We start from the raw sequence: 13,669 nt of genomic DNA, 5'->3' as shown, positions 1-13,669 counted from the left end.
AGAGAGACAGAGAGAGAGAGAGAGAGAGAGAGAGAGAGAGAGAGAGAAAGAGAGAGACAGAGGAGAGAGAGAGGGAGGGAGGCGGCTAGGTGGTGCAGTGAATAGAGCATTGGCCCTGGAGTCAGGAGGACCTGAGTTCAAATTCCACCTCAGACATTTAACACTAGCTGTGTGACCTTGGGCAGATCACTTAACCCCAACTGCCCAGACTTCCCCCCTCCAAAAAAAAGGGGAGAGAGAGAAAGGCAGGCAGGCAGGCAGGGAGGGAGGGAGGGAGAGATAGAAGGGAGAGAGAGAGAGAAGGGAGACAGGGTGGTGGGAGGAATGGGGGAATAGTAGCTTTTCCTTGAACTTTGATACTGCAACAAGATCTATTTCAGGTGTTTGTAATTAGGAGGTTGTTGTACCAGGAAGCCTGACTCCCTTATGCTGCGTTGCTCATTGTTATTTATCTTGCATCTCTATTTTAGTAAATGTTCTTTTGCACCACTATGATACCCTGTGTGTATAAACCTAACTGGTTGATATGGACTCAGACAATGCTGCATACATGCAGGTACTATTAAGGGGTCACACACGGGAAAGAAAAATGGACCAAGCAAGGCCTGGGGATCAGCTCTTGTAAATCCAGAGGCCCAAATGAGGCAGCACCTCCCCCATGCTATTGCTGTCATCCCGATTACCACCAACAGGGCTAACCCAATCAGAGGGCTGGATTCCCTGGAACGAGTCCTAGACAGCCTCATAGAGACAACATCCTTAAACCCCTTATAAGTGGCTCGACTTGTATACATCACCCTCAGTGACTGTTCCCATAAGCAGATTCTCACCAGGGCCCAGCTATCCTCATAGACTGAAGTAAGCCAACTCAGATGGTAGGCACAAAAGCAGAAAATGAAAAAATGCAGCAAACTTCATAGAAAAGAAACAGAGGATTGGAGTGGGGATAGGTAAGAGTCTGTATTCTGTCCTTACATGAAAACTGCCTGACCTCTCCTTCTCAGGCCCCTTTGCTGGATCTTCGGCTTGTAACTCTTGGGTGTCCCCCAGACAGGGCTCCATCCTGGACCCTCTGCTTTTTGCCCTCTAGACTATTTCACTTGGTTATTCAACAGCTCCTAGGGATTTAATGATCACCTCTATGCAGATGATTCTCCCATCTATTTATCTAGCCCTCACCTCTCTCCTGGCCTCTACTCTTGTCTCTCCAACTGCCAGTTGGACATTTTGAACCGAATGGATCATAGCTTAACCTCAGCGTGTCTAACACTGAACTCATTGTGTCTGCCCCTGTAACGCCTCCCCACTTCTCTTCAATGTCACTGTTAAGAGTGCCACCATCTCCCGGTCCCCGAGGTTTACAATCATAGTGTCGTCCTCAGCTCCTCTCTCTCACCTTCCACATCCCTCCCTTCCCAACGTTTCTAATACATTCCCCTTCTCGCCTCTGACACTGCTCTCATCCCCTCATTCCTGGACACTTGTAGTAACCTCCTGGTTGCTCTTCCTGCTTTAAGTCTCTCCACGTCAGCCCACCCTGCACTCAGCCACCAAATACATCTTCCTAAAGTGCAGGTATGACCATGTCCTCCTCCCCATTCAATAAACTCCGGGGGCTCCCTATCAACAGCCTCAAGAAAGGTGGAAGGAAACAAGCATATCTTAAGTGCCTACTGTGTTCCAGGCACTGTGTTCAGAACTTTATTTTATTTTTTTTTTTGCCTTTTGGAGGGCAGTTGGAGTTAAGTAACTTGCCCAAGGTCACATGGCTAGTTTTTTTGTGTGGGTGTTGTGTCTGATGCCGGAACTGAACTCGGGTCCTCCTGACTCTGGGGCTGGCGCTTTACTCACTGTGACACCTGGCCGCCCCCAGAACTTTATAAAAAGGATTTCATTGGAGCCTCACAACAAACCTGGGAGATAGGTGTTATTATTAACCTCATTTTTCAGCAAAGGAAACTGAGTCAGACAAAGGTTAGATGACTTGCCTGGGATTACATAGCTCAGAGTCAGGAAAGAAGGAATGGTCAGGAGACCAAGTCACAGTATCATAGCGTCCATGGAGGTTATGAGGATATTTTGCTTTGAACTTGGAGGTCATTCCTCTTGGATTCCCTTTCTGACCATATCACTACTATTCAAAAAACTCTAGGGGCCTGTACCTCCAAAACTCTGTACCTCCAAGATCATATATAAAATCCTCTGTTTGGTTTTTAAAAGCCCTTCATAACCTGATCCCTCCCTGCCTTTACAGTCTTTCTTCCTGTCTTTACAGTTCCTCCCACATAACAATCTCCCCGTTCCCACCATTTTCACTGGCTGCCCCCCCCCGCCAATGTCTGAAACTGTCTCTGTTATCTCTGCCTCCTGGCTTCCTCCAAGCCTCAGCTAAAGTCCCTTCTCCAAGAAGACTGTCCCGGCCCTCCTTATTTTGAGTGGTGCCTTCTCTCTAAGACTAGCCCCAACTTTTTCTGTACATAGCTTGTTAGGACATGCATAGTTCTTTGCGTGTTGTCTCCCCCATCAGACTTGAGCACAGGGACTGTGGTTTGCCTTTCTTTGTACTCCCAGAGCTTAGCACAGTATTTGGCACAGGAGTGCCCTTCTTCCCACAAACCCCCAAGAGGTATTTTTTTATTCACACAGTTTTTCCTGGGTGATGTTAGGTTATACTTTTTTGAGTGGTTGTGGACCTCCTTTGGAAGGCTCTGTAGCATTTGGGGGATTGATTCAGTCAGTACATTGTCATCCACAAATAATGTCTGGAAGACCACACCATACATAAGGAATCTGTCTTCCGTCAGAATTATGCCTTCTTCTTGCCCTTTACTCCCCTCTGTAGACTCTGCAGTCCACTGACACTGGCCTCCTTGCTCATTCAGGCCACTCAGTCTCCTGATCAGGAGTGTTTTCACTGGTTCCCCACTCCCAGCTGGGAATTCTCTCCCTCCTCTTCTATGCTTTCTGACTTCCATTAGGTCCCAGCTAAAATCCTGCCTTCTGCAGGAGGCCCTTCCTGATCTGCCTGAATGCCACTATCCTCCCTCTAAAGGTAACTACAGTTTATCCTAGATAGCCCTTGCATGTTTTCTTCCATTAGATTGTGGGTTCCTTGGGAGTCAGGACTGTGAGCAGATAGCCCCATGCTTGGCACAGAAGTAGCACTTGATAAATGCTGCCTGACTTGACACGATATGTAAATTCACATCCAAGCTTCTTGGTATGAGAAGCTGCAGCCCTAAAGACCAATATACTTACTCCAAAATTTCCAAGGTCCTGTTCACAGCCAAGGCATCACCTAGGGCTTGGGCCCCAAGCACACCAATAGATGCCACCTGAAGACTGCAAGAAATGGTGTAGTTAATATATGACAAGCAAATCTGCCCTGCATCATTTCTTGCTCCAAACCCAATTTTATTTATTATTTCAATTATAACAAATACTTAGTTTTCTCATCTATTATCAATAATGTACAATAAAGGAAGACAAGGATGTGTTGGAACCAGTTTATCCAATGTAGAGAGAACATCGTTTCTTACACCTTGCAAATTGGCAAATTCTACAAACAAAGGCTTGATTTATTGTTTTGTTCATCTATCTAGACTTAAGAAAGTTATGGAAAAAAAATATTAATGCAGATTAAATTTAAAAGTGTGTCACCCATTTTCAGAGACCTGGTTGTTAAACATTTACCAGCACACTCCTTGTTGGCTCTCCCCCTCACATTTCTCAGAGCACTTTGGACCTCTGCAGTGCATTTATTAATTTCTCCCTTGTATTGAAGTTATGTGGGTACATTGTGCTTCCCCCAAAATAGATTGTAAATTCCTTGAGATCTGGGTCTATGTAATAGCTATTTTTGTATTTCCCCAGTGTCAAGCACAGCATAGGGACTTAATGTGTTTTGAACTGAATTGAATAATAGATCATTTTGCTCAAAGACTTCCCTTACTGCTGCAGCATGCCTGAATCCCTGAGATTAGAATCAAATAGTGAATTTGTATTTATTAAGTGCCTATGTGCTAAGCACTGGGGATATACAAAGAAAGGCTAAAGACATTCCCCACTCTCAAGTTCACAGTCTAATGGAAGAAACAACATTTAAACAACTATGTACAAAAAAGATAGTCTCAGGGGCGGCTAGGTGGCACAGTGAATAGAGCACTGGCCCTGGAGTCAGGAGGACCTGAGTTCAAATCCAGACTCACTTAACACTTACTAGCCATGTGACCTTGGGCAAGTCATTTAACCCCAATTTCCCTGCATTCCCCCCCTCCAAAAAGCAAAAAAAAAAAGTAGTCTCAAAGGAAGTCTCCAAGAAAAGTTGGGGGGAACAGACTTTCTCTCTCTTTGATGCCTACCTTCTAAATGGCCTGTTTTGCAACAACCTAAGAAAACGATTCCTTTGACTGACAAACAAAAAGAAAAAAAATTATGTAAAAAGAGGGAGGAACTGGGACTGGCTTCCTTGACTGTTAGCTTATATAATGCAAAGACTTACTAGAGAGCTGTGAGGCTCATGTTCATCTTCAATGCCCTGGCAAGGGCCTTCATTCCTTCATCTCCAATTGCATTTTCCTGTAAACTGTAACACAGCAAGTCCCCCAATTATTCCTTGGTTTCCACATCTCAGCCACTCCCCTGCTGCTCTAGCTAGTACTTAAGTCCAGATCGGGTGTGTCTACTAGACTATAACTAGTATGCATAGTAAAGCCTCAGTTAACCAGAATCCAATAACCTTAACCCTAACCTGGAACTCAAAGGTGGTCCACTTTTTGGAGAAGTAGCAAATGACCAGAAAACAAGCTCATATAAAATTTTCCTTTAGTTACTTGTTTTTTGGTCCTCCAGAAGATGTTTTGGGGTCCATCTCTTAGACTTTTAATTCTATATTCATGATAGCACTATAAATGATCTTCAAAATGGTGACCCTTGGACCCAGAAAGATCTTGAGCTATCAAAGAAAGATTCTGTGATTCACTATATTTAATAAGATAGGGAAGAATTGAAGTAAAATGCAATTTTTTGCCCATGCTTGTTTTTTGTTAATAATATTCCCTAAATAAATAAAAGACTAATTAAAAAACAAAAATAATAATATTCCCCAGAAAATTAAGTTTAAAAGAACTCCTGGCTCCAAATTATTCTAGTGAATCAGTCATGCTGTCTTTTTTCACCTCAGATTGGGAGGAAGCAGTAGATTCTGGTTTATTTCTGGGCATTTAAGTGACCAATATACAAGCTGGTGTTTCAAAAGCATTAATTTTTCAGTTTCAGGGCTAGAATTTCCTGCAGCACTGTTGACAGTCATTGGCATGACCTTCCACCACTGAGTGGTTTTCCTCTCTAGCCATAGTTAGCCCATTCCTGCCTACATACATCTTTCCTGGCTGCCCAATGAGGAGGGTCACATACTTACTCTAAGCTGGTCAGGCTTCGGTTGAATTGTAGTGCTTGGCCCAGGGCCTTGGCAGCATTGGCCTGGATGAAGTTCCATTGTAAGCTGCATAGGGTAAGATACCAGGAAACAGAAGTGATAATGTGGTCTCAGAGATCAAGCCAACAGCAGGTGCCAGGGGAAATCCTCCCCCTATCTGTGAGATACTTCTCACAGAAGCTAGAAGTGCAAAATAAGTCTTATATTTTCAGACATGACCAATGTGTTGATGTGTTTTGCCTAACCATATGTATCCTACTCCAGGGCTTGTATTGGGGGTCTAAGGGGCGGAGAGGAAGTTAGTAGATAGTAATAAAGAAGTCAGAAAAGAAGGAAGGAAGAAAAAAGAAAGAAAAGGAGGAAAGAAGAGAAAAGAGAAAAGGAAAGAAAAAAGAAGACGAAGGAAAAGAATAAAACATTAAAATACATGAAAGAAAGAATTCAGAAGGGACACAACTGGGACAACTTTATTACTACCTTATTAAATTAAATATTTACCTTTTAAAAATTGTATCTATTAGAAGTTCACAATTTCACGTAAGATATCTTTTTGTTCTTTGGATATTTCGTTTCCCAGGGTTAACCCAATCCCTCCGTGCTTCCAGGTTCATGAAACCAAAACTGGAGAGGACCCTCAGAACATGCCTAGTTGAATTCCCTCATTTTACAGATGGGGAAACTGAGGTCCAGGAAGGTTAAGTGATTTACATAAGGTTACATAGTGTCAGAGGTGGGATTTGAATTGTGGCACCAGCTTCAGAACCAGGAGCCAAACACACTCTATCCTGCCTTGTCAGCCCAGATCACCACAGAAAGTGAACCAAGGGGAAGCCTCGATGGCCGTGATTATGGTTGTCATTATGGCTTTTCCAGGTTCTCTGGAGTCAGCAGTCTGCCTTGATGATGCTGTTGATCCTTGATTTAACATGGCTTAAACTGAAAGGCTCAAATGTAGGCTGCCTCCAGGGCCAACTCTCTCCATAGGTACTCAGTGTCCAGGGTTCCCCACTCTGGGGTGTTACTGAAAGCACTCTAAAAAAAAGTCCCCAGGATTTAGAGTTTGAAGGGGCTGTAGAAGTTATCTAGTCTGAACTTTCAACTTTTTTTGGGAGGCAATTAGAGTTAAGTGACTTGCCCAGGGTCACATAGCTAGTAAATATCTGAGGCCAGATTTGAACTCAGGTTCTTCTGACTCTGGGGCTGCTGCTCTATTCACCTTGCCATCTAGTGGCCTGTGGATTTTCACCTTAAAGACGAGGAAATTGAAGATCACAATGGGCAAATGACTTGCTATGTCACCTCAGAAGATTCAGTCATTAGCAACCTTGGGCAAGGTATAGATCATCACACTACAGAACAAGGAAAAGAAAGGGAACAAACATTTATTAAGTGCCTGCCATGTGTCAGATGCTGTACTGGACATGGTACAATTATTATCCCATTTGATCCTCACAACAACCCTGGGAGGTAGGTGCTATTATGATCTCCTTTTTTTTTTTCTTTTTGGAGAGGGGAGGTTAAGGGGAGGCAATTGGGGTTAAGTAACTTGCCCAAGGTCACGTGGCTAATAAGTATTAAGTGTCTGAGGCTGGATTTGAACTCAGGTCCTCCTGATTCCAGGGCCAGTGCTGTATTCACTGCACCACCTAGCCACCCCTATGATCTTCTTTTTCACAGCTGAGGGAACTGGGGCAGACAGAGAGAGGTAAAGTGACTTGGCCAGGGTCCCACAGCTCGGAAGTGTCTGAAGCAGGATTTGAACTCAGATCTTCCCGACTCCAGGCCCGACACTCTAGCCATTGGGCCACCTAGTTACCTCTGTGGCAAAGGGATGTACGACAGGTAAGTTAATTAAAGATCCTGAGGGGAGGAAGAGAAAGCAAGGAGGAGGGGAAAGCAAACATGGTCTTTAGGAGTTTGAGGTGCTGAGGAGGGGAGCTGGAATGTCTGTGGACCTTTGTTTACTTCCCAGTATGGTACAGAGTGAGCCCCATGATTAATGAATACTTTTTGATAAGTTTGATGAAACTGGGGTTTGTGGAATGTAGGGAAGAATTAAATATCACGGGTAGGAGAAAACTCACTGGAGGGTTCTGAGGACTCGATTCTCTTTCACCGCTGCTGCAATGGCCTGCGCGCCCTCATCATGGAGAAGGTTGGCTGTCAGGCTAAGTAAGAGCAATGGAACGCAAAAGGTGAATTGTATCTCTTAGGGCTTCTCCCAAACACAAGACTAACTCCCTGCCTTGTGAATTGCAGACAGTAGACCTTTAGGGGCAGTAGCCTGGGAAATGGATTATATCATGGATTTAAGGAGATCAGAGACCTGGGTTCGAGTCCCAGTTTTAACATTCACTAGCTGTGTGGGTATAGGCAAGTAGCCTGACCTTTCTGAGCTTCTTTCCTCATCTAGAAAATAAGGAAATAGCTGTACTAACTTACTGATCTCAAGACTGTTGTAAGGAAAGCATTTTGGTAAATAGCTATTAATTATTATGACTGCACAGAGCTTGTCTATTTGAAACCCTTCTAGAGGACTAGATTAGTGTCTGATCTCTAGTTAGAACGTCCCTGGGAAAATGATTTCACAGATTCCCTTATTGACTCATTCCAGGGTTAGTCTGCCCTTTAACAAACTTCTTGCTTATGGCTAAGCTAAATCCCTCTTATTTTAGGATTTATTTTCTTCTCATCGAGTCACCACATTCTGACTCTCTACCACAGGCTGCACAACTCCAGAGCACAGCCAAACCAGATTAAAACCTAACTGGGAAATGTTTAACAAAATAAATAAAAATATAACACGACATAAATAATGTTCATTTGTGGCCTGAACAGACCCGTTTCTACTTGAGTCTGACACCACCCATCTAGAGCAACTTAAGAGACCCTTGACGATTTCCTATTTGTGTCACCATGAGACCAAATGACAATGTGAGATAGACAAGGCAGATATTATACCCATTTTACATATGGGAAACTAGGGCTCAGAGAGGTGATTTTAACCAATCAGTCAATCAGCATTTGTATACTATGTGCCAAGTCCTATACTTGGTTTGGGGGGGAGAGAAGAGGGACAAACACATCCAAAAGTGACTTGCCTACAATAATATATCTAGTTAATGGCAGAGTTGCATTAGAACCCGCGTCTCCTGGTTTGAAGCCTTAAGCTCTTTCCCTGATACTGTGAAGTCAGAGAGGATGGCTATTCTCTCCTGGTCCCTTCTATGCCCACCTGGGGTGGGGTAGGGGGAGAACCAACTACTGAATAGGCCAGGGAGGCTAAAATTCCCAAGGGGGCACTAAAATTATATAAACCATCTTGAGGAAAAAATCGACCCAAGGGACTAATGGCCCCTGCCTTCCACTGCCCTCTCCCTCACCAAGACCTCCCCCCGCCAAGAGACCTGACGTACTCCAAGTTCTGAAGAGCCTGGTTGCTGCGCAGAGCACTGGCGATCTCCCGAGCTCCCTTTGGACTGATGGAGTTTTCTCGGAGGCTGAGGAAAGAAAGTAATCCCCAGTATTCCAAAGGGAGGAATGGAGGCCCACCCAAAGAGACCACATCAGGTGCCTCTCTACCTTCTCAGGACCAGGAAACCTTAGGTGCCCAAAGGACCATAGCAAACCACAGGGCTGAGTGGGAGGCCAGGCTCAGAAAAGAGAGGTGGCAGGTGGGGGGCAGAATGGCTAAGCTGGGAATGAGGGGCTAAGGGGAGACCAACACTAGACACCCCTTTGCAGAGAACCCTCCCCACATCTGTGCCAACTATCATCAACTCTGTCATCATCACTTCCCCAGCTCCCCCACCTTGAGGGTTCTGAAGTTTCTGGAAAGCCTTTTGGCTATACCCCTCCTTGCTATACCTCTCCACCTCGTCAGAGGAAAGAAAGACAGATAGAGACAGAGAGAGAGAAACAGAGACAGAGAGAATGAGCAGTGACACCAGAGGAAAGTGGTACCACAAACAGATTTTGCTGTTTCGGGGGTGGTATTCTTACTGAAGACTTAGAAGTGGTCATAATCCTAATGACTGTATAGTCCAACCCACTCATTTTACAAACAAGGAAATTGAGAGGTAATGTAACTTGCCCAAGATTACAAAGGTAGCATGAGGATTTGAATCCAGGTCCTCTGACTTCAAATATACTTTCCACTCAACTACACAGTCACCCAAACAACCCAGGGTATGCTGCCCTTCTCTAATCTGGATCAAAGGAAGAGATTTGTAATTGCAACTGCTTACTAAGTCCATTTCTGTGTGTGCCAAAAAAGAGCTTTTCACGGGATGTTAGCACACACTTCACCCTTTGGCAGGCCCTGGTCTCTTCCAGGCTTCTTTCCTGTGGGGGTGGGGAAGTCCTGAATGATACCTCACAATGATGAATCAGTCCGTTTTGGTCCTAGCAAGGAAGATTTCCCTTGGGAAATGGGAATGCACAGTTGGAAAACAGGAACCAAGACTTACTTAAGGCTGAGGAGAGTCTGATTTGAGCAGAGAGCACATGTCAAGGCAGCCACCCCAGCATCACTGATGGAATTGCTTTGAAGGCTAAAGACAGAGGAGGGAAACCATTACGTGCTGCAGACCTGGCCTGGTTACTGTCAGAGGAGTCAATGTCCCACCATGGCTAATGAGTGAGTTCTGCTTAGCCCACATCACTAATGAGACCAAAGTCACCAGTCAAATAAATTCCATTCACCAAGACATTGGTCATGTTTGTATCAATCTATGCCCCGATGACTCTTCGTGATCCCTCTAACTTTGCCCCAATCGCTGCTACTTCTCTTGAGGACATCCTCAGACCATAGCACAGATTTTGGCACGTAGTAAATGCTTAACAAATATTTTCTCTTTCATTCATTCCTGTACCTACTACGGGCCTTGTATGTGGCACTGAGGGAGAGCTAAAGTTTTGACAAGACAAGGTGCCTGCCCTCATGGAGCTTATAATCTATGCCCGTTCCCCCTCCCCCCCCAAATGACTTCAGATAACCATTGTGTGAATGGTTAATGCCCAAGGCCTTTACTTCAAGGAATCTAGAGACTAAAATATCTGTCTTCTCCTCCTGCTTCCCATCCCTGCATTTGGTTCCTCCCTCCAGCCCCTCCCTGAGACATTCAGATTTATTGCACTGAGTTTACGAAGTATGGAAGATTTAGATATTTGACAAGCCCACAGTATAGCCTGGATTAGGGAGCTGTGGTCTAGCAGTGTCCCCAAGGGGTCACATGCTTGTACACCTACCCTTTTCCTTCCTTTGCCTCCAACTCCAAAGTAAACCTCACTGCTAGGTTCCTGCTGCTTCAGAATGGACAGATTTGCTCCAAGATCTCCAGTGTTCTGACCCTACCTAGAGAGCTATTCAGCTACATTCCTTGGAGAGAATACACTGCATGTGAATCCTAGAGATTCTTACACAGATAATATGGGGCATTTAGGGCTTCACACAGACTAGAGCCAGGATGGAACTAATAAAACCAAAGTCACCGGCAGAAAATCCTGTGAATCGGTAGTCCAGGGCAAATAACACTCCGTGCTCATTTCTGACATATTTATAACGGTTACAGATCAAAATTAACTCCAAGGACAGTCTTGGATAAGAAATTAGATTGTATAAGACAACATATAGCATGAAGAGAGTGTTGGAGTAGGGAGGGGCAGGACCAGTGGGGAATTTATATATCAGTGTGTGTGTGTATGAACTTAGGGACAGTGGGGAATTAATAGATTGATACGTGTGTATGAGCTTCCCATTCTACACAAGAGTAATTGGGACAGCTCTGGTCATGGATCTGATTTTGGTAGAGGCCAGGCAGCTTGGTTTCATAACAGTGCACCCATGCAGCACCATTGTGATATTTTATAAATATTGAAGGTCTAGGCAACAGAGTTCCAGATACTGCACCACCAGAGATTAGAGCATGCCCAAGACCATTGCAAAGCTAGAAGGAGCCCTTAGTGGTGTCGGCAAGGGCTGGTCCCAAGACACACCATGTAGGCAAGGTGCAGAGTGGCACCACATGTATACTGTTCTTGGGGAGGAAGGAAGAAAAATGATATATTCTCCCTGTTGGCCACTCCCTTTCCTGTACATCTGTGGTCTTCAAACTTCTCAGCCTATGGACAACTTGAGAGGTTCCATCTACCCTCCTTGCTTCCTTTCAGGACCCCATTCCCCACCTGAATTATTCCAGAAGCATCACCCTTTGATCTTCTCTTGACTGCCTGACCCATGCTATTCTCATTGCAAGGAGAGATGTACAGAGACTGGCAAGAAAGGGGAAAGGCTTTGAATATTGGGAAAGGTTGAAGGACTGCCCAGTGGTTTGTGGGCTATGCTTGGTTAGTTTCTGGCAATAAAATGTATGACTAAAAATCTACACACCCTACCCCGTCTCCCTCTCCTTTCCTCTTTTTCTGTGTCTGTCTCAATCTCTCTTTCTCTATCTGAGTCTCACTGCATCTTTCTCTCTTTTCAGAGTCCAACATAACCCATAACCCACCCTGAATCTGCCTGAAGAAGCCCTAAAGAGACCACTTTGGGCTCCACTCAGAGAATATATGCTTAATGACCACCAGCAGCAGTGAGCATGGTCCTGACTTTCCACCAAGCAGACTTACTCAAGGGTGATAAGGCCTTGGTTCACCTTCAGTGCCTCTGCCAGAGCTTTGGAGCCATCATTCCCAATACTGTTACTAGAGAGCCTGAGAACAAGCAGATAATAGTGGTGAGCCCAGAGTCCCATTCTCTCCTCCCACATCTCCTCTCCAGGCAGGCAGGCAGGTGCTTCTGACCAGATTTCCCTCCCATGACTCAGGGAACCCTGTCAGTGCAGCTCACAAAGCCAGCAAGGTAGTCACCATTCCTCTCAAGAGTTCCTAGTGGACCAAGTGCAACTGTTCAAAGTCATTCACACAGGATAAGGGGCAAAAGTGCCAGTTTCTTGTCTTTGATTCCCTGGAAGTTGAACCTTTGAGTACTTTGTTTATAAAATCTTCCACTAAAGGCATTCTCTGATACTTCATAAAATTATAGACATGACACTAGGCACTTAAAAATCATGATGAGTCTCGTTAAGGCCTTTCAAACTGGGAAGGCTTCAAGTATGGGCCAGGTAACAAACCACATCTGCTGTCCACGAGGCTAGCTAAATTCAAAAGAGCTTCATCATCACCAAAAGGCTGTCCAATGGGTAACAAATCTCTTTAGCCGTAACAGCTAGAAAATCCCAGTTTCCATGCACAGAAGGGTTTCCATTGCTACCAGCAGGGGGAGTACTGCCCACTGAAATCATGGATCCTAGGAGTACATGTGGTGCAGTCAGGAAATACACTTAATAGCCGAAGAGACAGAGGCTAATTGAGTGCCATTCAGGGAGTCAGAAGTCACTCTGGGCTTGGCGGACCCCAGGTCTTTTGACTTTCGTTATAGTTCCCCGGCCACTTAGCCTATCTACTTTTCACCACCAGTGTCCAACCTTCACACACCTTGGTACCAAGGAACATTATGGAAAGAGAAGCATTCTCAGGGATTCCTTACATGAGTTCCTTCAGGCTCCCATTTTTCTTTAAGGCATCCGCAATTGGCTTGGTTCCAGGTGGCCCAATGGCATTCTTTTGTAAGCTGAGGAAGAATCAGAGTCACTCATAAATGCCATCCATCAGCCACTGTCTGGACAAAGGACTGGGCAGGCAGGGAGTGTGGTTGAAGCACAGGGATTAGGGTTATGACTGCCTTCTCCCTGCAATCATGTCCCTACGGTTCTAGGAAATACCTATGTGTGAGCCCCAATGTGATATCCCAGTGAGGAGTTCAGAGGAGGAATGAAGCAGGATTGGGCAGCAGGTGCATTGCCAAGGTGAGGAAAGATAGCCCTTTTGGGCACCAAAGTATACAGAATGAGGGTACAGGTAAGGCACAAAGGCTGTTGTCCTACCCTGAATAAGGACCAGGAAGTGTGAATGGGTGGACATCTTTGTGTTTGTACAACTGTCTCCAGTAGCCCAGCTAACATTTGCTCAATGTTGATTTTTAAAAACTTCTGTCTCTTTTTCTTTTAAAAAAGGATTTTAAATTATGATTATAGATTATAATTTAAAATTAATTAAAATTATGATATGCATTATATAATAATATAATAGATATATAAAATAATATAACAAATATATAGAATTGCATTCTGGGAGAAGGAAACAAGGGAAAATTTAGCCAATGAAAAAACAAAA

At 44.5% G+C, this 13,669-nt stretch overlaps 1 protein-coding gene across 1 annotated transcript in view; it reads right to left on the bottom strand.

Annotated features, from left to right (window-relative positions):
• NLRC3 (NLR family CARD domain containing 3) overlaps window positions 1–13,669 on the bottom strand; it is a 71,150-nt gene that overhangs the window by 20,361 nt on the left and 37,120 nt on the right. Inside the window, exons 9-16 of the mRNA XM_069106654.1 lie at window positions 12,984–13,067; window positions 12,065–12,148; window positions 9,907–9,990; window positions 8,854–8,937; window positions 7,522–7,605; window positions 5,420–5,503; window positions 4,502–4,585; window positions 3,259–3,342 (exon numbers count right to left, since the gene is read on the bottom strand). Coding sequence (XP_068962755.1) covers window positions 3,259–3,342; window positions 4,502–4,585; window positions 5,420–5,503; window positions 7,522–7,605; window positions 8,854–8,937; window positions 9,907–9,990; window positions 12,065–12,148; window positions 12,984–13,067 — 672 coding nt within the window. The remainder of the gene's footprint in view (window positions 1–3,258; window positions 3,343–4,501; window positions 4,586–5,419; window positions 5,504–7,521; window positions 7,606–8,853; window positions 8,938–9,906; window positions 9,991–12,064; window positions 12,149–12,983; window positions 13,068–13,669) is intronic.

This window comes from Petaurus breviceps, unplaced genomic scaffold (assembly GCF_028583685.1).
Source record: "Petaurus breviceps papuanus isolate PSGF00001 unplaced genomic scaffold, PetGlider_PUasm1.0 138, whole genome shotgun sequence".
Lineage (NCBI taxonomy): Eukaryota > Metazoa > Chordata > Mammalia > Diprotodontia > Petauridae > Petaurus > Petaurus breviceps.
This window is presented reverse-complemented; position numbering and strand designations above follow the sequence as displayed.